The sequence below is a fragment of the Myodes glareolus genome, chromosome 5 (genome assembly GCF_982192425.1).
Source record: "Myodes glareolus chromosome 5, mMyoGla1.1, whole genome shotgun sequence".
Taxonomy (NCBI): domain Eukaryota; kingdom Metazoa; phylum Chordata; class Mammalia; order Rodentia; family Cricetidae; genus Myodes; species Myodes glareolus.
In genome coordinates, this window is record NC_142030.1 from 94,754,458 (window position 1) to 94,777,390 (window position 22,933).

The 22,933-nt window shown below is 38.6% G+C and overlaps 1 protein-coding gene across 1 annotated transcript in view; it reads right to left on the reverse strand.

Moving 5' to 3' along the window:
• Nucleotides 1-22,933, reverse strand: part of Thsd7b (thrombospondin type 1 domain containing 7B) — an 878,050-nt gene that overhangs the window by 714,079 nt on the left and 141,038 nt on the right. The window contains exon 2 of the mRNA XM_048430634.3: nucleotides 9,597-9,770. Within this exon, the coding sequence (XP_048286591.3) occupies nucleotides 9,597-9,735 (139 nt within the window). The 5' untranslated portion in view covers nucleotides 9,736-9,770. The remainder of the gene's footprint in view (nucleotides 1-9,596; nucleotides 9,771-22,933) is intronic.

The window sequence follows — 22,933 nt, forward strand, 5'->3', positions numbered from 1 at the left end:
ACTGCTTGTATGAATGTGAGAGACTGAATAAATAGGCAACCAGCAAAGAGAGTTAAGGGCTGCACACCTCAGGAGCCACAAATAATGAATGAATGAATGAATGAATGAATGATGTAGGAATGGGGACTTGGAGAAGAGATAAGTGGTGTATGGAACACAGGCAATCAAAGTAGGATAAGAATCCTCTCAACAGAAAGGTATTGTGCTTATGAAACTCAGGCAGTTTAAAACTTTTAGAATAAGCACAATATCTGGAATGTTAAAACACTGAAAAGAAGCAGGCCAAGAGACACAAGCTTGTAATCTCAGGTACTCAGGAGGGTGAGACAGGTAGACAGCACTTCAGGCCTTGCCTGGGCTACAGGCTGCGTTTAAAGCCACTCTAGGCAACTAAGCGCGCCTGTGTCTCCAAATTGAAAAGAAACTGAAAAAGGAGCTGGGGTTGCAGCTTCATTCAAGTATGCTTGCCTGGTGTTGGCAAGACCCTAGGTTCAATCGCCAGTAATACATACATCTGTGAAAGGTTCAGAACCCTAGAACATGAATGTAGCATGGTGTGCGCGCGCACACACACAAACATATGGTTGATGTCAAAGAGAACACTATGGAAAACAGGCTCATCTCTAAGGCCATCATCATGCAGTTTTAGAAAGCCACCGGTAAAGATGTTGGAAAGAGTAAGCAAATAGATAGGACTGCACCAAAAGGAGGTCTCAGTGGCATCAATGTCTACAGTCTCAGCATTGGGAGCAATAAAACACAGCAGCTTCAATACCGGACATTTTGACAGAGAACGCCTATTAATCTTGACCTGTACACTCACTATTCCCTAGTGGACTTCTTATGCTGTCAGAAAATACAGACTAAAACTGACTTGGGAATGGAGGGTTTAATTGACTTATTTCTCCCATCAAAATCTACCAAGAAGGCAATTTGCTCATATATACATTTGTGTGTGTGCACGCATGTGTGTATGTATGTATGTATGTATATGTATGTATGTATATATACATATCTAAGCTTGTTATATATGTGTATATATATATATGTGCACATCTCTAAGACACCACACATATATATGGTCCACAGTTATATATATATGTATGTATATATATGTGTGTGTGTATATATATATATATACCCACTAAGGACCACCCGCCAAGAGATGGCATTGCCTACAGTTGGCTGAGCCCTCTCACATCAATCATTAATTACAAACTGCTCCACAGACGTACAGGCCAATCTGATAGAGGTATTTTCTCATCTGAGATCCTCTCTTCCCAGATGACCCTGGTTTGTACCCACCTGATAAACCTATCTATCACACAAGCTATTGTTCCAGTATATGACCAGCACAGAGACCCTTTCTGATATGAAAGGATTTGAAAAATGCCTGCCAACATAACCCTCTGAGTGATACTAGAGGATAACTTTAGACCTTGAAATAAAGCAAGCAGGGAACCAGAAGAGTGAGTCAGGCATTCAAGAAGCAGGGATGAAGATGCACTCACTGTTCAGATCTTTGCTGTACTTCAAGTGAATCATGGGTGGAGGCTGTGGAAAGACATTCAAAGTAGAGAGAATGCCAATGAGTCTTTAGGTTTGAGCCTCGTTGCTGGGCCCCATTGAGTAAGTGAAGCATTAGGAGGAAAGCAGTGGTAGACCTCAGGAAAATGAGGCAAAAAAAAAAACACATCGGAAGCAGCTTTTCATTTATTCATAAAGAGCTAAACAATAGCGAATGACATGCACTACAGCGCTGGGTTCAACAGAGAGAGTCAACATACAAAATAACCATTGGATGAACTGACCTAATAAAAATGCTCAGAAGGATTGCAGTAAGGAAGAAACCAGAAGGAAGATCAGAGAGGCGTCCTTCACTGGCCTTGGATCCAATGCATGGCTGGAATCAGGTGCAAATAAACCAAAAGCTAACGATAAGGAGTGTGCTACTTGGAAACAGGGAGGTGGTTAGGAGACTTGGTGAACGCCTGTAAGTCTCTGCTCAGTCGGCTGAGGCAGAAGAATTGCTAAAACTTTGAGATCTGTCTTAGCTATGTAGCCAGACTCTGTTCTAAAGACAGAGACAGTGGCAGGAGAGAGAAAGGGATGAGGAAGAATAGAAGGGAGGGACAGAGACAAACAGAAATGTAGAGGTAAATATTAGATTTATTTTTTTCTGTAAAGAATTGACACAGACAAGCTACAACAATGGACTCCATTTGGGCAACAAGGCACTTAAAGTCCCTCCCTCATGCTGAGAACTCCAGCTGCACCTAAAGGCCACGCATATCTATTTTGTCTCTTAAACACCTTTACAGAACATGATCAGAAATCACATTGAAAGGAAAATATGCACTCATACAGATTCACACCAGTACCACACACACACACACACACACACACACACACACACACACACACACACACACAGAGTATCCCTCATTTCACTTAAGGCGGAATATAACTTATCCAACACTTAGTTATGTATATCCTAGTTACCTGGGCTACATAAGAACAGTAAAATCTCCTCTTGCAATGAAGTCTACACTTTAGTTCTATTTAGAAAGAAAAAGCAGGCTAATTTGTTTTGTTACATAATACGGATTTTTTTTTCTTACCACTTGGGAGCATTATAAAATTAGTGCTTGAGGTCTTTAAGGACAAGTAATTATAACTTTTAGCAGTAAAATCCATGCTATATATGCCAGGGTTTTCTGATATTTCAGGAGTAACACTACCAAGGGTCTATTAAATACATGCTCCTTAGATGATCTAATGTCCACAGAAGTAATTAAAATGATTTGAATTTAATCTAATTCACAGAGGAAATATTTTATGGATTTCTAACAGCTACTATAACAAAATCTCTCTTCTAAGAACATTTTGTTTTCTCTAAGACTCTTGAAGTTTAGGATGTATGTTTGCAATATATATAATGCAATTTTCCTTATAATATTTTAGTGCAGATAATATTGTTTAGACTATGGCTAACTGTGAACATAGATAAGATGTTTTGTTCTTCTGCAATATCATTGACATAATGTAATTTTATTCCAAGTAAATAATTCTGTTTTATTTACTTTGCTCATAGAACGGAGATCATTACTCTCACATTTATCATGTAAGTGTTGAAATTAAAACTTTCTGAAAGCCTAATATGAGGACAAATTTAAACCTCAAATCAGTAAGATCACTTCTTAATAAAATGCATGTAATTGTCAAACAGTCCTTATTTTACATGATTTAAGAAGTACATTACATAAAAACTTAAAAACACAGAAACACAGATCCAGCAAGCATGATACTATTAGACAACAATGACGGAAATGGGGGCTGAGAAGATGCTTCACGGTTAAGAGTGCAGAAGACCCCAGCTTGGTTCGCAAAACTCATGCCAAGTGACTCACAACTACCTGTGACTTCAGAACTAGGCTACAACCACACAAACACATACGCATTATGTGTCTGTTAAAAAAAAATGTAAAAGAGACAAAGACAGAAACAGGAACAGTAGCTCACATTGAGCAGCCCGTTTTCAATATATATTTCATCTTATTTTTTCAAAATGATCCTACAAAAAGGTTGATGTCCTCTTTTAAAGATCAATAATTGAGGCTCAGAGAAGGAAAATAACGCTCCCCGATAGACACTTGGGATTTGGGGTGCCTCCCTGTGGACAGAACACCATGCTAGTGTAATTTACACTGCTAACAGGGCTCATTACATGTTGACGAAAACTAACAATTCTTTAAACATGATCATGAAGAAATAACCACAGAGCTTGTTTTTTTTTCTTTCAAATTTTATTATCAAGAACCAAATTTATTTTGCTATCTTTTTATAAGCTCACTTGTAAAATGTGATTTTGGCTAGTGAAAACGCTCTGGAACAAGGTATCTGTGAAGGCTCCAGCTCTGCATGAGTGTGCTAAATCTCACCGAATTTTACACCTTTAAATCTGCTAAAATGGTAAAGTTTATGTTACGTGCATTTTAGCACCGTGATTTTTTAATGTCATTTGGCTCCCGAAGGATGTAATCAAAATGTTATTCTCTACATATTCAGGATCACAAATTCTGAGTGCAGATCTGCATCTCTATAGCTATGCTTTATTCCAACCTCTTTCCTGCTGAATATCCACCGTCTCTCTCCTGTGCTCAGATTGTGCAGAGCCAACTTTGTGACTGATACCTAAGTACGAATTTCATACAAGATCAAAATGTAAGTGTGGCCCATATTAAGCACCTCACGGCTCACTCTCTGTTTCCTCTACAGAACAGGAGAAATGACTTAATTTCCCTTTTAAATTTTTATTTATTTACTTATTTAGTGTGTGTGTGCTAGAAAGAGAGAGACAAAGAGAAAGAGAGACAGACAGACGAGAGAGAGAGGCCACTGCTCACATGTGAAGGAGAGAGGACAGCTTTTGTGAGCTAGTCATTTTCTTTCTTCCATCACGTGGGTTCTGTGGACTGAACTCAAATCTTCAGGCTCTCAATGGCCAGCACTAAAGTGACAGTTTCATGGGGCCACCTCAGCCACACAGCCCGAGTCACTTCACTCAACAAGTCAGAATCTCCCTTGTGTTTCTCCTTCTCCCTGTCCCGGGTTTGATGCGAACAGCCCTCAAAGGCTCATTGGTCCCCAGTTGATGGAACTGATTGAAAAGATAGGGCCGAGTCTTCATTGGAAAGGATGTGTTGCTGGGGGTGGGCTTTGAAGTTTTAAAAGCCAATGATATTACCAGTTAGCTCTCTTTCTCTGTGCCTTACATTTCTGTATCAACATAAGCTCTTAGCTACTACTTCAGCACCATTCTTTCCTGCCTACTCGCATTCTTCCCCAGTATGATGGCCATGGACTCTGACCTTCTGGAACCATGAGCCCCTGCTTAAATGCTTTCTTTATAAGTTGACTTGGCCATTTTGTTTTGTCATGGCAACAGAACACTAAGACACCACTCCAATGGCTCTACCTTAAGTCCAGGCTTTTCAACCTAGGCCCTAATGATAGTTTTAAGGCCTGATATTTTGTTCAGGGGTGGGTGTTTCCTTGATCACCTCAGAATGTTTAGCTGTATCCCCGGATGCAGGTAATACTCTCCATCTGCAACAAGCCAAAATGTCTCAAGACATCATCGAAATAATGCTTGATGATTAGATAAATCTGTCCTTAAATAATGCAAGTCCATTCTTAAATCTCTCTGCCACTAGACACGCCAGACCTCAACATGTCTTATGTACTTAAGTCTGCTCTTATGCATATTTTTCATTCAACCTCTTCACAGCAGCTTCGCTTCTGTGACTTTGGTGCAAGCTGCTGTGCTCACTCTCTGTCCCCAGCACCATCTACCCAGTCTCCATGACCTGCCTTTCCTCTCAGCTTCCCGAAATGATCTCACTCAGCTCTTACTGGGAAGAATTTCAGCTCATGTCATGGTTCTATGAACTCTGACATCTTTCTGTTTCACCCAGCATCACAACTGTGACAGATGAGGACATGGTCCTACAACCCTTTTGCCCTGGGTTCCTGTCACTCTCCCGGTATTGTCTGCCCCAAAACTTGTTTCCTCCCTGGACCTGGTTTTGTTTCTTTGGGATAGGATGCCACTGTGTTACCTTGGCTGGCTAGAGACTCACTATGTAGGCCAATATGGCCTTGAACTCAGGAGATCCACCTGTCTTTGTCTCCTGAGTCTAGGGTTAAAGGTGAAGACTATCATATCCAGGTCCTCCCTAGTTCTTACAGAGCAGCACCCTGCGTTTCTGCCTTGGCACCCACATTTGCCGTCTAGTCTTGCCTTTCCTCATTCCCATAGCCATGGCTTTCACTTACCCTAGGTCTTTTATACAGAGCCACTTTCTCAGTGAAGCCTTCCAACAGCAGCCTCCTCCAGCTCCCGGACCCCATCTCCCTGTAATGTTTTCCTTCCCACCATTTCTTACCATATCACATAGTTTCTAACTGCTATTTCTGAGAACTGGTAATTTGGTTTATTCTCAATTTTTATGTATCTTATGTCCTTGTAACACTGCCTAGAACATAGGACCCAGAAAATATTCATGGAATGAGCACACTTCTCAAAACCACTACCAAGAATGCATGAAATAAGTATTTCTTATGACTTCAGAGACTTTGGTCCCACCCTTCCTTAACAAAGCAGGTACTTACAAATAGCTATAGATTCAAACTTAAAACAATAAGCAAGTTTAATTCTTATCTGGTCCTCCTGATAGAAGGATCCTTCCTCAGGCCTGGGTGATGGGCTGCCTGACACTTAATATAGACCTAATGTCCTTATGGTTGAGGGCAGGTGCTGGGAAGTGTTGGCAGATCAGTGACTCCACAACCAGCAACTTCCCAGGCTCCCTTGGTACAGCAATCCTTAACAACATAGCATGATCCTCTATATCATCAATCCAGTGGATTTCCAAGGCATAGACTTACCTAGAAATGGCTCTGAGTTAGATGAAGTTAACTGACACTTAACCTTTTGATTAGGGAGAAAACAGTGAGATTGGCAAGAAGTTTAAGTGGATAGAATCCAATATAAACCAGAAAGATAATTTTCAGGTTTCTGGTGTAAAATGTTTATCTGCATCTTCAGGAAATTTGTTCAAATTCTAGATTACATCAGACCTGGATCCATCTGTGTTCATAGATATGATAACATGTAATCAATTGCAAGAACAAAAGTTTTTCATATGAAATATAAGTTCATGTGTGTGTGTGTGCAACAGACACAAAGTGTTAAAGGAAACTTTAAATGTTATGACCCCAAATTGTTCCACAAGATGTGATGACTTCTAAAGACAACTTATTGCTTAACTTTACAATAATACTTTATTCACATCAGCATTATGTATAATAGCAAAGAATAGAAGTCATTGAGATGCCAAGCAATTAAATAAGAATAAGAAAGAATACTCCACAACCTTTAAAACATAAGACTGCTATGTGCAACCTAGTATGTAATATCTTCAAGACATCATGGTATGATGAAGTGTAGCTACAAAATTGTAACGATTCAGTTGTATGAAACCATATATATTTACACAGGGACATTTTTGGAAGCTTACAAAAGAGGTGGATGTGGGTTACATGGTCTAGAGATTTGCTTTTGATTTTTCACTGTTGAGATTCTTCTGCTTTTAAAGTTGATGGTCATATAATAGCACTTTAGTAATAGAACAGTGATTGAACAACCCTTTCATGGGAGTCACCTATGACCATCAAAAAACGCAGATATTTATTTTTATTACAGTTTATAAGAGTAGCAAGCTTATAGTTATGAATTAGCAGTGAAAGTAATGTTATGGTTGGGGGTCACCACCATGTGAGGAACTGTATCAAACATCACAGCACGGAAAGGTTGAGAACCACCAGTGTAGGAAGGGAGGAGCAGCAGTCCCTGCGGAAGATGGAAGCATCCACTTCCATGTCTACTTTGAGCAATGCATTGTATCTTCTGGAGAGATTTCCCTCCCCAGAAACTCAACTGCTTACAGTTAGAAAACACATACATAAATTTCCTTCTAAATGAGCTCATTTTCCGAACACGTCTCATTAATGCTCCAGATTTGCTACTTTCCATTTTAATTGCATTTCTCAGAGAGCATCAGACAGTGAGGTAGCCAGATAAAGTTTGGATTGATGAAATGTTTGTCTTGTGTGGACTGGGGAGATGGCTCTTTTGGTGAAGTATGGGCCATGGTCAGGAGCTTCATTCCCCAGAAGCCAGAAAGATCAGGCATAGTGACACACATTAACAATCCCAAGACTGGGGGGCAGAAATGGGAAGATTCCTAGAACATACTGGTAGTTGCCCTATCTCATTGGTGAGTTCTAGGCCAATAAGAAATTAAGCTGATCTCTGGTTTCCCCACACATACCCCACCCCTACAAAACATTTGACTTTTGTGATTAAACAATATATCCCCCTTTACAGAAATGCAATATTGATTTAAAAACTATCTCTAAAACTTAGCAGTACTACTTACTGTGTGTGGGGAGAAAACACAAATCACTAATGTAGTATTGGATCCTACAATTAAATTAATTTATAGATGTTTTAATGCAATTAACTTTTCTCCAGACTGTATCTCTAATGGCACTGGGATATTTTACTTAATATACTTTAAAACATAATTCACTTTCATTTTTGCAAAGTCATTTAAATATTATGAATATCACTTTTATACATATTTCCATGGTGACAATATGTTCACAGTCTATTTAATTTACAGATGATGGGACCAAAATGAAAACTCTCTGAGGACCATAGATCATTTCCACCACCACATTTCCCTACCAAGATATTAAGTGTATAAGTTATCTATACTTGCAAGAATGGACTCTTGAAACAGTAATAAATATCATAAATGATCTGATTGTGAAACTTAAAGAAAATTAAAATTCATAACAAAGAAAGCATAAGAGATACAAAGAGTCATATGAGAGTAACAACCTTATGTTTGGGTTTCATAATTTAAGCTAATAAATTATTATAGGTGAAAATAAAGATGAACAAATCTTTTACATGGGCAAATTAAGGATACAGTTAGAGAGTATAAGTTATACATAAACTTTAAAACCTGAAATCAATTCTTCCATAGAAATGCATAAGGAGCTGTACACAAGATAGCAAAGGGTTTCTAAACACAGCAAGGAGACTCTGCAGTTACCACACATAAATAAAGGTGTTCAGATAATTCTTTTTAAGATTTTTTAAAAAATTTTGTGTATATGTGTACATGTGGGTGCCTCTGGAGGTCAGAGAAATAGTAGATCCCCTGGAGCTGGAGCAGGTTGTGAGCCACATGAAATGGGAGAGGGGACTGAACCTGGGTCCTCTGCAAGAGCAGCAAGACCTCTTAATCGCTGCATCATCTCTCCAGCCCAAGTTAGGTAATTCTTCATGCCCTCAAGCCCACATGTGAATAATCTGTACTAGAGGATACTTAACAATAAAGAGCTACCTAGTTTTAACCCCGAAAGAAAGACACACAGAAAACTGGTCCAAAGCTTTTCAGTTGAAGAGATCAGCTCCACTCAGATGTCATATTTCATTTCTCAGTTGAGAATTAGTTGGCAAAAAAGAAGAAAATGTAATGATGAAAAAGGTAAGTGTCGTTGAGAACAACACAAAAATTCTAAAGGATAACAAGTATCACTGATTTGGTTGGCAATTGAGCAGGAATGAAAATCTAATACAAGGAGATGGGGAGATAGCTTCGCTGGTAACAGTGCTTGCTACCTTTGCCGAGGATGTAAGTTGGGTTACCAGCACCCAGGTGACTAGCTCACAATCCACAGAAACTCAAGCTCCAAGGAATCTAATATGCTCTTGTAGTCTCTGCAGGCATGTACACACACACACACACACACACACACACACACACACACACACACACACTGACACACACACAAATAATTAATTACAAACAAATATAAAAAAATCTTTAATAAACTTAATGTAAGCTGTATATTAAGGAGTCTACTTTCCCTCTGAGTATTTTCCAGTACCCCATGAATATGAAAAGAATAATCTCCTAAATGACTGTGGGACAAGTGAACAGCCAGGACGGTCTTACCTGTTTTCCAGATGAACTGATTATCCTTTCTGCCTTCCAAAGGAGCTGCTTGGGACAGCAGGAGAGAAACCACTATAAAGAGCTTCCTCATGCTCCTCAGAACCCAGTGAGTGACAGCCAGATCACTCCTTGGAAACATTCTTCAGATTTTTCAGCGTCTTCACTTGCCTAATCCTGAAAGCAAGAGAAAGACAGGTGAGTGCTACCGTTTGGCAATCAGGGCATGCTCTGACGGCAAGTGACTTTCATGTGGCCATATAACAGATGCCCCGCTACATAGTGTTTTATTCTTAAAAGTAATCAGGTTTGGAAGATGTCTCATATATTTGCTTCCTTCTGTTCAGATGAATTCCTTGAGGGGCTCACAACTGAGGAGAGAAATGCCACGCAGTACTAAGACCCAAAGAGGGTGAGGAAGGAACATCATTAACAGCAGTGAGTGGAATGACTCAGGAGGAGGCCATTGCTGGGAGAAAACAGAGGGAAACACACAAGGCAATATCTGAGAAGAGCCTTAGGGAAACATAAGGGCTTGAAGGAGTCAAGAAGGACACATCCGAGAGAATAAGGCACTGAAATCCGGTTATGTTAGTGTTTGGGGACTGGTAATTAAGTGGGTGGTTGCTTTGAAGGACATGAAGGGGAGGGAGGAACAGGTGGGGATGAGATTTGGAATGCAGGTTAGGGAGCAAACTGCAAAGGACCTTGAATGTCGGGAGGGAATTTGAAAGCAGCAAAGAACTTTTAGATTCCTAAGATTAGTGGGCAACATCAGTTACTAGTGAGTAGGGCTAGATAAGTTGGGGGTCAGGGTTATGAAACTAGTGAAATAGTTTAAGCAACTATAAATAAGTAAAACTATTAGGAGAGATTTGAGAAATAGAAGATAGACTGGGCAGAATACATTCAGTGGAGCATTGGATATGTCAGCTAAAAGAAAAAACTCAAACAGAACAATAGATTATAAAATGCAAATACAAGAACAGTTGGCACCTTTCACTAATGAAGCAAAACCTCTTGAAACACAGCTTTGAAAGGAAAGATTCAAGTAATATATTTTAGGATATATGAAATCTGATGTACCTACCTTATATATATGTAGAGTTATATTTGTTTTTTGGATACTTTTGCAATGATAGGGACAGAACTCAGGGTCTCATGCATGCTAGGCAAATGTTACTCTAACGATACACTTCAACCCCAGTTACAGATAGAACTTTTCTAAACAAAAGAAAATTATACCTAGAGTGGAAGACAATGGAAATAACTTTGACATTTGATAATGAAAATATATACACATACATGTATGCACATGTATGTGTAGATGGAAGAATAGATAGATGACAGATAGATAGATAGATAGATAGATAGATAGATAGATAGATAGATAGATGACAGATAGATAGATAGATGATAGATAGATAGATAGATAGATAGATAGATAGATAGATAGATAGATAGTGGGGTCACAGGGTAAAAAGTGGCCTGAATACTATAGAAGTGTCACAGATAAATATTAGTGCTCCTAATACCCAGCAAAGTTACTAAAGAATGGTGTTTACTTTGACTACAAGAATTCCAGCAACCAATAAAAAAGAAATAGCTACTATAATTCTGAAGTCCTTATATATAAAGTAATATGTAACATCTATTATCGAGGGTATCTCAATGCAGCATTATCTAGACCAGGCTTATCTATTGACACATTTGTAGAGAATTATCTTGTTCCACTAATGGATGTAGAAAGACCCGTTCTGAATATGGGCTGCATAAATTCTAAGCTTGGGTACCTGAACTAGAGTAGAAAAGGTTAGGTGAATATTAAGCATGCATGAATTCATTTCTCTCTGCTCCTGACTGTGTGTGGACTCATTTCAGGCTGCTACTATGACCTTTATACAACAATGGGCTCGAATCTGAACTGTGTGCTAAAATGAACCTTTCTCCCCTACGTTGTCCCCTTTCTCGGGGTATTTCTATTACAGCACCAGAAATAAAACCAGGACACTACCTTTTGTTTGACTTGTTTCTTATAAGGAGTCATCGCTCTATTCCTACTCACTTGTAGAATTTATGCAGTGCTCCTCATAACACTGGTGATGCTGAATACCACCAAATAAAACAGACAAGATAGGAGGCATCTGAGGCAGTCTCAGGTATTCCAAGAATAGACCATGCATACCATGGAAATGCTCAAATGAATAAAACTTATTCTAGAAGGAGCCAAGCAATGACCTTTGAGTAAACAGCTCTGGTCACCTGCCTCAGTCCTGGGATGAAGAAAGTGTTTTAAAAGACAGCCAAAAGCTCTCATTCAGTCCTCTATATCACACAACATATTGAGAGGTGTAAAAGTGAAGAATTCGGTCTGAAATAAAATGAGTCCACTTGTTCTCTGTTGATTCTCAAGAGTGGCCTGTTAGCAGATTTCATGGCTCCTTGACTCCTTGGAGGCACTACTAGACTCAGCTCTAAAACTTCTGTCCTTGACAACTGACTTGAGCTCACATCCTTGATGCCAAGAGCCAAAGATGTGATTCATCACAGCTGTGTCTTTGCTAAAGTTTGAGCATCATGGACTCTAAATTAGAGTTTGTTCTAAGGTTTCTAAGAGTTCGTATGTTTTTTTTTTATGAATCAGAAAAAGAGACCCCCTTCTCAAGTAGAAATATTTTGAAACTGTAGATTGTTCTGACTGTGAGTTCTTCTCCAGAATCCAGTAGTCAGTGTTTGGGGTCGTGTGTATATATAAGCATATTTTAACTGCTGTTCTGGTGAATATCACACACACACACACACACACACACACACACACACACACACACACCAACACTGGGAGGCATGTTCTCCCTCCCACCCTTTTGGTGGAAGTTGAGAGAGTGAGAAAGGCTCTTACAGAGTAAGAGGAGACAGAATTAAGTCACAGACTCTTGCTTATGCCTCAACTTTCCAAGAACTGGGATTAAGAAACATGTGCCTTTCATGCCTACATGTATCATGTTAAAATCTGTCTAGGCCTTTTTTTCTCAATAGACACTTCCAATGAAACCAGGCTATTATTTCACTCAGAAAACAATATAATATTTTCTACAAACACATACACACAAATGAATGATTAATTGTATAATATAGATTTGATAAAGACTGGTCTGGACATTTGTAGTAAGACATCATTGCCAATTACTCTGCTGAGAAAGTAGAATAAGCTTTGTTGCCCCATAACATAATAACTCTTCTTATGACTCCTATAAGGGTAAAAAATATACCTAGGTAAAAGCAAATGAACTGAGTATTACACAATAAGGGGCTTAAGTTTCATGTCAAATGGAGTTAAATAAAGATGATTTGTTTGGGGTTGACCTGTGATTACAAAAGTTTTAAAAAAGGAATTAGCTAGAAAGATCACCTTTCTATTGAAGCCATACCTTTTCATAGCACAAAACTGTTGTAGGAGGCTGCTTGTTCATTTCCGAGCCACCCAGAATCCCAAAATAATCACACAGAAACTGTATTATTTAAATCACTGCTTGGCCAATCCCTTAAGCATATTTCTAGCTAGCTCTTACATCTAGAATTAACCCATTTCCAGTATTTTTATATTTTACCACGAGGCTGTGGGTTACCAAGTAAAGTTCCAGCACCTATCTCTGGCAGGGCTACATGGCTTCTCCCTGACTCCATCTTTCTTCTCCCAGCATACAGTTTAGTTTGCCCTGACTAGCTAAGTTCTGCTTTCCTATAGGCCCAAAGCAGTTTCTTTATTCATTAACCAGAAAAAGCAATACATAGACTGAAGGCCCTCCCACACCATTTCCCCTTTTCTGTTTAAATAAAAAGGAAAATTTTAACTTTAACATAGAAAATTACATGTAAAAAAGGTATAAAGCAAGAATTACAGTTATAATATTTATATCTACTTTATCTTTCATTATACTAAGAAAAACTATAACTATATATTCTTTAACTCCACCAAAGACTCCAGCAGGATATAATATTACCTAAGTAAACAGGAAACGCATTGTAAGTTACTTTCAGAACTCTAGAATTGACAGAGACATCTCACTGCCTGGGAAGTCACCCAAAGTTCTTCTGTACCATTGGGGCATCCATCTTCAGTCTATAGGCCCATAGCATCCAGCAGACTTTTCCATAAAGCAGGAAATTTCAAAGACAGCTATCCCTATATTGGCAGTTTGTCAGTCACTTTCTTATGTGTCCTGCAGAATGTCTGGCAGATTTTTTTCATGAAGCAGGAACCCCTAAGGACTATCACACCTTCTTCAGTCAGCTTCAGTATTCATCTCTCTGTGGGTCCCACATGTCCAGCTCACACAGCATAACATCAAGCAACCCAGGCAAGAGCAGTTTCTTGCTGAATGGCTAACCAACACCATAAGGAGTTTCTTTGGTGCCCATCATCCTCTTGAAGTAATTGGTGCTGACAGGAGCACATGTGTCTCACTGTCATGAAAAGTCCTAAGTTCTTAAAACATTTTTAAAGCCATATTCTGAAGGTCTCTGAAAGATATGAAGAATACCTATCTAACAAATATATCTCTATGTATCTTGAAAATCTAACTAACATGACTACAAGGTTTCAGCATTTTGTCTCTGGTGGTGGATCCATAACCTCTCTCTCAACTCTGCCCTCTTTCTTCCAACATTCAGTTTAATCCCCCTGCCTAGCTCTGTTCTGCCCTGCTTTGCTATGGGCCCAAAGCAGTTTTTTATTCATTAACCAATAATGCAACACATAGACAGAAGGGCCTCCCACACCACAAAACTGTCACACTCTAGGTGGCTTTGTAAGATGCATTCTCATGCATCCATCATCATATGTAAAACTAGATGCAAGTCACTCAAATGTGAACTAAAAGAAAGTGCACCTGTTCTCCTTAAACTGGCTGTAAATAGGAGATCACAGAGAGAGAGAGAGATCACTATGAACTGGAGTTCCAGTGAGACTATGCAAAAGCCACAATGATAAGCCAAGGATTCATCTTTCATTATTTCCAATTTCGCATCAATCTATGAATCTTACTTTGAAAATATTATCTTGATACCGCTCACTCTGAGCCTTCATCTCTTGGCACTGCTACTTGCCTAAAACCCAATTCTGACTCTTCAGGGCCCACTGCTCTGAAGCCTCCTTCTGTGCTTGCCTAGGGTAGGACTCTTTACTTAGAGTCTAACATCTCCAGAATGAATAGTTTTAAGAATCCCTATACTCCATGGTCAATATATGTCTTAACTATTACCAATGAACAAGGCATCATGACAATAGGAATCATAGCATGGATTTGAAATGAGAACAAACTCCAAAGAAGACATTTAGGAATGTAGAGCAGTATTCTGTACAGGATACACAACAATCATATTCCTGGAAACACCCACATGGTTTTGGCATTTCAATCCTTTTCCACCATACCTAATGATTTGTTTTTTTTTTTCCAAAGAAACTCAAAGGAGAGTACAGGAACCTGGCTTGTATGGAGGGCCCCATGCGTCAAAAGGCATCATGTCACATGTAACCAAGGTGGAAAACCGCCAGGCTCATGGGCCTTACGGGATAAACTCTAAACTCAGATTTGTTGCCTTTTTCTCTCTCAAATGCTTGAAATTCACCAAGTTATTCTTTGGACAGCAGTGGGAGTGATTTTTACACCTGTAACTTGGGAGTTCTATATGAACAAAATGTGGGAATAAAGAAGAGCAAGAGAATATGCTCCTCTGTTTGTATAACACAAATGAAAAGATGCTTTAACTGATAAAATATGCTCTGCTGGAGACACCCATGATGATATGAATAATTTACATTATAAAGGTTGCTGAATTTCCAAATCAACTTATTTACTATATCTCTTAGCACCCAGGATATATTTGCAATGAGAGTGTGAAAATGTTGAATACTAAATAAGAAACACAGTTTCTCCTTTTTGTTCAAACTTTCTAATCACACAGAGGCCACTCAGCCTACAGAAGATGATGTTTCGGTCTTAGACCTTTCATTCTCCCCAGCTGCATTCTTATCATCAGAGTCCTTGAATATTTAAAAGGTACTAAACTTAACATAGAAATTGCTCCTGTTTTCCTGCAGCCTGAAGGAACTGGGATGAGCAAGAGCCAAGCTTACTGTAGTTATAAATTTCCACAAAGCACCATCTCATGCTCATGATGGAGCAGGTGGCTCAGCAAAGGTGGTTGATGAGTGAGGAATGAGGTCTCATGTCATGCGCTCTACTCCATCTTCCATAATGTGGTACTCTACACACGGCAGTGTACTAAGGATACCATGGAAGAGCAACCCGTTCAGTCTTGTGCAATTTGAGATGCATATGAACCCTTCAAATATGGATAGTAGCCCTTCATTTTAGAGTTGAGGAAACCAAGGTGTTGAAATGATTTGAGAAGTGAAGCTCATGGAAATAGTGAACTTTGAGAGTTGTCGTTGGTCTTCATTGAAAGGACAGAGGCAAGTATTGTCCTTCAGAAACCATACAAGAATTCACTGTAAATACAATGAAAGAATAAGAAAAATAGTTCCACTCTGTGTACCACAAGTGAGAAAAGTGCCTTAGCTATGATAAAATTATGTTATGTTGGAGGAGTAAGACCAACACGAGCAATTCCTCATGCCCTGCAAAGCAAAGATCCTCCCCAACTTTATGGGTTCTCTCAGTGGCTCGTGCAAGGCAAGCTCTCTATCGCTTTACTTAATGTTCATAAAAAAACATGATAAGCAATAATTCTCATTTTCTGAGAAGAATAGAATAATTGTAAGGGTATTAAATAATTACTTCAAGATCACGTCAGCCAGAAGATGTTCAATGAGCTGGGTCAGTAAACAGTACCGGAACCATAGCCATCCGTGTTGACTGTCACTCTTTGTGGATCCTGTTAGGTCACCCAACAGCCTCAGGTCTTCAGAATCCTTAACTCTAAAGGAAAACAGTCATCTTTCTTATAACCCTTGTGGAAGAAGTTAGAATAAAATAACAAACAGAAAGTGTGTGAATTTTGGTCTGCTAGACAGTGAGTGCTCACAGTGGAACTGTCTATGATATGCCTCACTTGCCCTGCTCAGCATTCAGAAGAGCCCTCCCTCCAGCTTTGCATAAGGAGCAACTGGCTTGTTTAGATGACTGGTCAGTTTGTTCACTTTGAGATTGGGTTTCTCATGATAACACAGGTTGACCAAAAAGCACTACATCGTCCAAGGTTGACCTCCCACACCCAGCATTCCTCCTGCCTCAGCTTTCTGCTTTCCAAAATGCTAAGGAACATCAAACACCATCGTGCCCTGCAGCAAATGCATAGCGATGAGTTTTCAGCCTCTCAGTCTTGCAAATACATATCTTTGAAGAGTTAAGAGCACTCTGTACCTAGCGTCCAATGAAAGATTCACACTGAGCCTTTGAAGGAGAAAACAGCTATCATCTCTATTTCATGAGAGTGTGGCCTCTGGTCTAGAGTGACACATGTTTAGTATCATTCCCCTGACTTTTAACCACTGGCCTCTTCCATTGTGCACTGCCTCTGCAGCGTGCAGCCAGACACTTTCTGCAGCTCACTGAAGAATCCCAATAATATCAAATCTGTGCATGTAATATATGAATATTTGCAAATATATATAAAATAAATATATTTTTTGCAGATGTGAACTTTCTGCAGCTCACTGAAGAATCCTAGTAACATTAATGTAAGTATGTAATATGTGGCTATTTGTAATCAAATAAATATTATAAATATAAATATACACATATAACTATATAGCAACTATTAATGTAAACACATATTAATAACTGAAAGAGTTTTGCATCATAGAAAAAAGCACAGAAAATCTGAAAAATATTTATATTAATATATAACCTCTTTCTTACAAACTCTTGCCAAAGTAAATAGCAGAATTTTTTTAAAAAAGATTGAAATGGGTTTTCTAACCAAAACTACAACTTAGTAGGAAATGAAGATATCTATGTATTTCCCATTTCTCTCCGAACTATATATTTTAGTATATGTCTTATTTAAGAAAAGAAAATCATATTGCCAGCCATATGCCATTAGTTCTGGCAAAGGATTTATACACTGCAGGGTCAAAGGTATGGATACCACCCATGTTCAATAGAAAAAAATACAATTTGCTAAAAGAAAGGACAGGCCATTACAATTGTCTCTTTCCTACAAAATGTGGATGCCGTCTTCAGACTGTCACAGTTTGATCATGATGTCACACTGTGTCACACTGTGTCACACTGTGAAGAGAGATGTCACAGGCTGACCATGAAGAAAGGGAACACAGGAGAATCCCAGGACTGGGCTTCTTTCTTCATCCAATCACAAGGACCATGTGAGACTGCCAACTTCCAAATTTTCTGCTCTGTAAGAAAAACCTGCTTCTGCTCTGGCATGCCTCTTTCTGTGTGCTTCCTCTAACATCAACGGAAGGTAGATCCTAAGTCCTACAGTGTCTGAACCCCTTGGCACAATAAACTGCCATGTATAAACAATTCACGTCACAGCATCTCTACCGCGTACGCAGAGTGAAACAAACCCCCTCCCGTGTGGCTAAAGTGATAAACGTTGCACTGAACATGAACACAGATGACCCTGGCTCCACGTAGATCAAGCTGACTTATTCTCTATATTGGCTTCCTCATCTACCTACATCTTTGGGCACTTTTCAAGGATGCTATTCCATGATATGAAGGGGTACTTACTTTAGGGTGATAACTACATACAAGGAAACCATAGAAACAGGATTGTTTTCCTTAATCAATTTGAGATCAAAGAAAGGAGGAATTATTCCTGTAAGCTAGCTCACTTTTCCATGTGAAAGCAAACTGGTTAAAATAGCCCAAGTCAGTTAGATAAGAACATATTAAAGATGTAACCTTCTAGTTATTTCTACACCCTACATCATTAGGAGACTACCTTGAAAGCATGCTTGTAGTTTTATAACCAACTGGCCACAGCCTTATGGAAAATCATAAACTCATCTCCTGATTTCATAGTCTCCCCCACTTTTTTCACTTGAGACAGGTTGTGAAACTTCCATGTAGGCTCCTTCTCTCTGGCATCCTCTCTTGGCCCACACCATTCACACTTCCTCCTCATTTTGACATTCCTATTTGCATGGTTCTGGCTCTGTCCTCAGATTCCTTCCCTTTCCCAGCTTTACTTGCTGTTCGAGGGGATATTATTTAGTCCCTCAGCTTTAAATAGCACATGTATCGATTTCTCTTTCTCCATATCCCTGTATCTCCGGCCATAACTTCTTCCCTGACCTGGTTCTCACACCTACTACTACCCATGTCCAGACGGGATTCCGATAGCCAACTCTTACAAATTAACAGAAGCAGAATCCTTCATTCCTATGCAACTGCAGAGCAGTTATGACTCATGATAAATGCGTCACAGGTCACAGGCCCCGGCCCAGCCATCATCCTGACATCCTCCCTGTCTCCCAGGTTTACAGGTCAATGCATCAGCAGATCTAGTTTCTCATGCACCAATATGAAGCTTGAAACCTTTAACAGTGTCTTTGGGTTTAAGTCTCAATTCTCTCTTCTAAGCTTAGAAAAACCAATTTCATAGTTATACAACTCTATACCCATGAGCTGACAAATTACTTGTTCTTTAAAAATAATCTTACTCTACCTGCCTCCAAATCAAAGCAATGGAAAAAGTTGTACATTGCCTACCTTTTTTTCTCAAGATGAGGATACTACAAGGAAGGGAAATAATAATTTTAATCATTTAATAGAAATAACATAAAATACTCACTAAGAAATATATACATATATGCATTTATCACATTTATAATTTCCTGTTTTAAGCATGTAAGTTAATTAAATAATGAAAATAAATTTAATTTGAAAGACTAAATTTTAAGAAAGAGTAAGAAAATGAATATAAATATTTCTGTATATAGTTTAACAAATAAAAGAGATATGTGAGTATGTCTATTTTGTGATGTATCTTGCTTGAAGAAGCACGGATAAATTTAATAATCACTTAGAATATATGTAGTTTGCTATACATATGTGTACGAAGGTTGCAGTATGATTTATGTGGGCTTATATTCAGTTGAACTAAAGGCTCTTATTAAAAAACAGGATTACTAGGCTGTATAAATGAGATTTCTTCCTCTTTTCAAATGATGTTGACCTTTAAAATTAAAAAAATATTTAATTACTCATTAATTATTTCCTACAATGTAGATTCTAAATATTTAATGCCAAGGCAATTATCTGGTTAAACTGTAAGTACAGCTTTGTATTCTTCTGATTAATTATGCATCTAATGTTGCAAAGGAAGCAATTGAAAAACGTGCCCACAGTTGACATCAAAATAATAACATGTTTATAAGCCTATGAATTCTCCAGCAGTCACTCCCATTATCTTTTATAAGCTTTCACTTCCTATGGCTCCGTGTCGACCATGAACAAGATGCTCACTAGACTCACGAGACTTGGTGGGATCCTCTTCCATACTGTGTCCTTTTCACTTTCCCAAACAGCAGAGTCAAATCTGCAGGGAAGCACTCCAAATAAGGGGAAATTAAAAAGAAAGTCATAGGCTCAATTTTAATATTTTTTATTGTAGCAAAAACACTCATCAAAGAAGACATATTGTTTTCTTTTAAATAGCATCTTCAAAGTTGACCATTGTTATGAGTATGAACATGTGTGAGGACTCCAGTTTATTTTTCCAGTACTTTAAGATCAGCATGTGAAGTGTTAAGTATCACTATGGCATTTCCAATGTGTTTTTAGCAGATACTCCTCTATTGCCTTCTCTTGTATCCTCTACCCTCCGTTTCCTTTCTATTCTCACGCCACACATATCCTTTTGACACACACCCCAACACCTCTTTTGACTCTCTTTTGGTCTTCTTTATACTTTCTTGGGCTCTGTACATATTTATACATGTTTATAGGCATATATATATTATATGTGATGTATAGATTTTATTATAGTTTTTGAGATTATAATTCATCATTTCTGTCCTTTACTATCTTCCCTTGAATCCCTCCTATGTTTTCGCTTCTTGCTTTCAAACTCATGGCTTATTTTTGTTTAATTGTTATTAGACACACACACAAACACTTTCCTAAACACATAAATCCAAATGCTCAGTCTGCTTAATGATACCTGGGGAACCTGGGTGATTTTGTCTTCAGGGCTGGCATTTGGCACTGGATAACCAATTGGTGTATTCTTCCCTGAGAAAGACTATTTCTCCATCTCTCATCATTCTTTAGTTCCCTGTAATTGTTTATCTAGGTTTGAGGAAATCCTGAGATTTCCACTCTCAACATTAGTGTGTGTTTTGTTGGCATTCTTTCTCAGGTCAGGTCATGAATAGTGAAAGTGGAGGGAATTAAATACAGAAGAAGGAAGGAGGAGGAGAAAATAACAATAAGGATATCAAAAATTCATAAGGAATCATACCACTATCTGCCTACCTATAATACCCATAATGCATGTGAGTCTCTCTCTCTCTCTCTCTCTCTCTCTCTCTCTCTCTCTCTCTCTCTCTCTCTCTCTCTCTGTGTGTGTGTGTGTGTGTGTGTGTGTGTAGTTTAAACAAAATTTTCCCAGCTTGACTGGCAATGTCCTCCTCCCAAGAACCATAGATTAGCACTTCCCAACCAAGCATGAGAAGCCTTCATTCGAGTTGTTGGTCAGGGCTGTCTAAGCATCTTCTAAAAGCTATAGGCTATTGCTGGTCCCATTGGTTTTCCTCAAGAGTGGAAGGCAAGTCTCATGCAGTAAGGATGCAAAATGTAGAAGACCAGTGCTGGATCTAACCTGAAATTCTCCTCTCTGAGGACGAGCTTGCATGGTACCAGAAAGCCTCCAAGCTTGCATGGTACCTTGGAAGCCTCCAAGGAAGAGAAGCAATCTATAGTCCTACTAAGCTATGACTCCTATAAACTACAACAGTCACCATGGCACCATAACCCTAAGGGTGCAGGAGTAGCATACATAACTTGGTGATAACCAACGAATCTCTAATTGAACTTAAAGCTCACTCAGCAACAGGGAAGCCATGTCTAATATTGGAAATCTAGTTAACAAATACTTGGGATTAGTGATGCGTCAGATATTTGAGGAGCACCTACAGTGTTACTTTACTAAATCAATGCAATTCCTAATTACATTCTAAATATTGTCCTTATTCCCATTGATAAGTGTAACTTGTTGTTGGTTGTTTTTTTTTCTTTAGCTCTTTGTGGGGAACTGTTCCTCAGCTCCAAAATAAATACACAGAGGCTTATCATTATTTATGAATACCTGACCTTCGGTTGGCTTGTTTCTAGCCAGCTTTTCTTAAATTATCCCATCTATCCTTTGTCTCTGGTTTTTTATCTTTCTCTAATCCACATACCTTTCTTTACTTCTTACTTTATTGTTGGTTGTGTAGCTGGGTGTCTGGCCTTGATAAATGCCTCTCCTTCTCTTGCTTCCCAATCCTTCTTTTTCTGCTTTAATTTATTCTCTCTATCTTCCAGCCCTACCTATTATTTCTTTTGCCTTGCTATTGGCCATTCAGCTCTTTATTAGACCAATCAGGCATTTTGCATAAGCAAAACAACAGAGTTAAAGAAATGCAATATAAAAGAATGTAACACAGCTTTGTACCATTAAAAAATGTCCCACATTAAAAATAAAACAAATGTAGGGGGCTGGAGAGATGGCTCAAGGATTAAGAGCATTGCCTGTTCATCCAAAGGTCCTGAGTTCAATTCCCAGCAACCACATAGTGGCTCACAACCATCTGTAATGACGTCTGGTGCCCTCTTCTGGCCTACAGACATACACACAGACAGAATATTGTATACAAAATAAATAAATAAATAAATAAATAAATAAATAAATATTTTAAAAAACACAAATGTAGCACAACTATAAATAAAATTCCACAACATTAATTCTCACACCTGATCAAGGAAAATTCCCTTTGCAACAAATAGTGAAAACCACAACTTACCAGACTAAAGAGCTATAGAGCCAAGTCCAAACTGAGACGAAAACACAACCCCTGCACTGAAGGCTCAGGGAGCAATGCAGAAGAGGGGGAAGAATGATTTGTAGGTGCCTGTGGAACAGGGAGTTTACTGTGAGATTGTATCTCCTAGGAATGTTAGAGAAACTATACTCATGAAGTCGTAACAACATGGCATGTAGATATTTTAAACAAAAATTACACCCAACCTGAATGTAATTGTTATGAAGTACATTTATCATTTCCTACTTTAAGATCACTCATATGTTTATCTAACCAATTCTACTCATTTCCCATGTCAAACGCAGAGGCAGAAATCACTGAC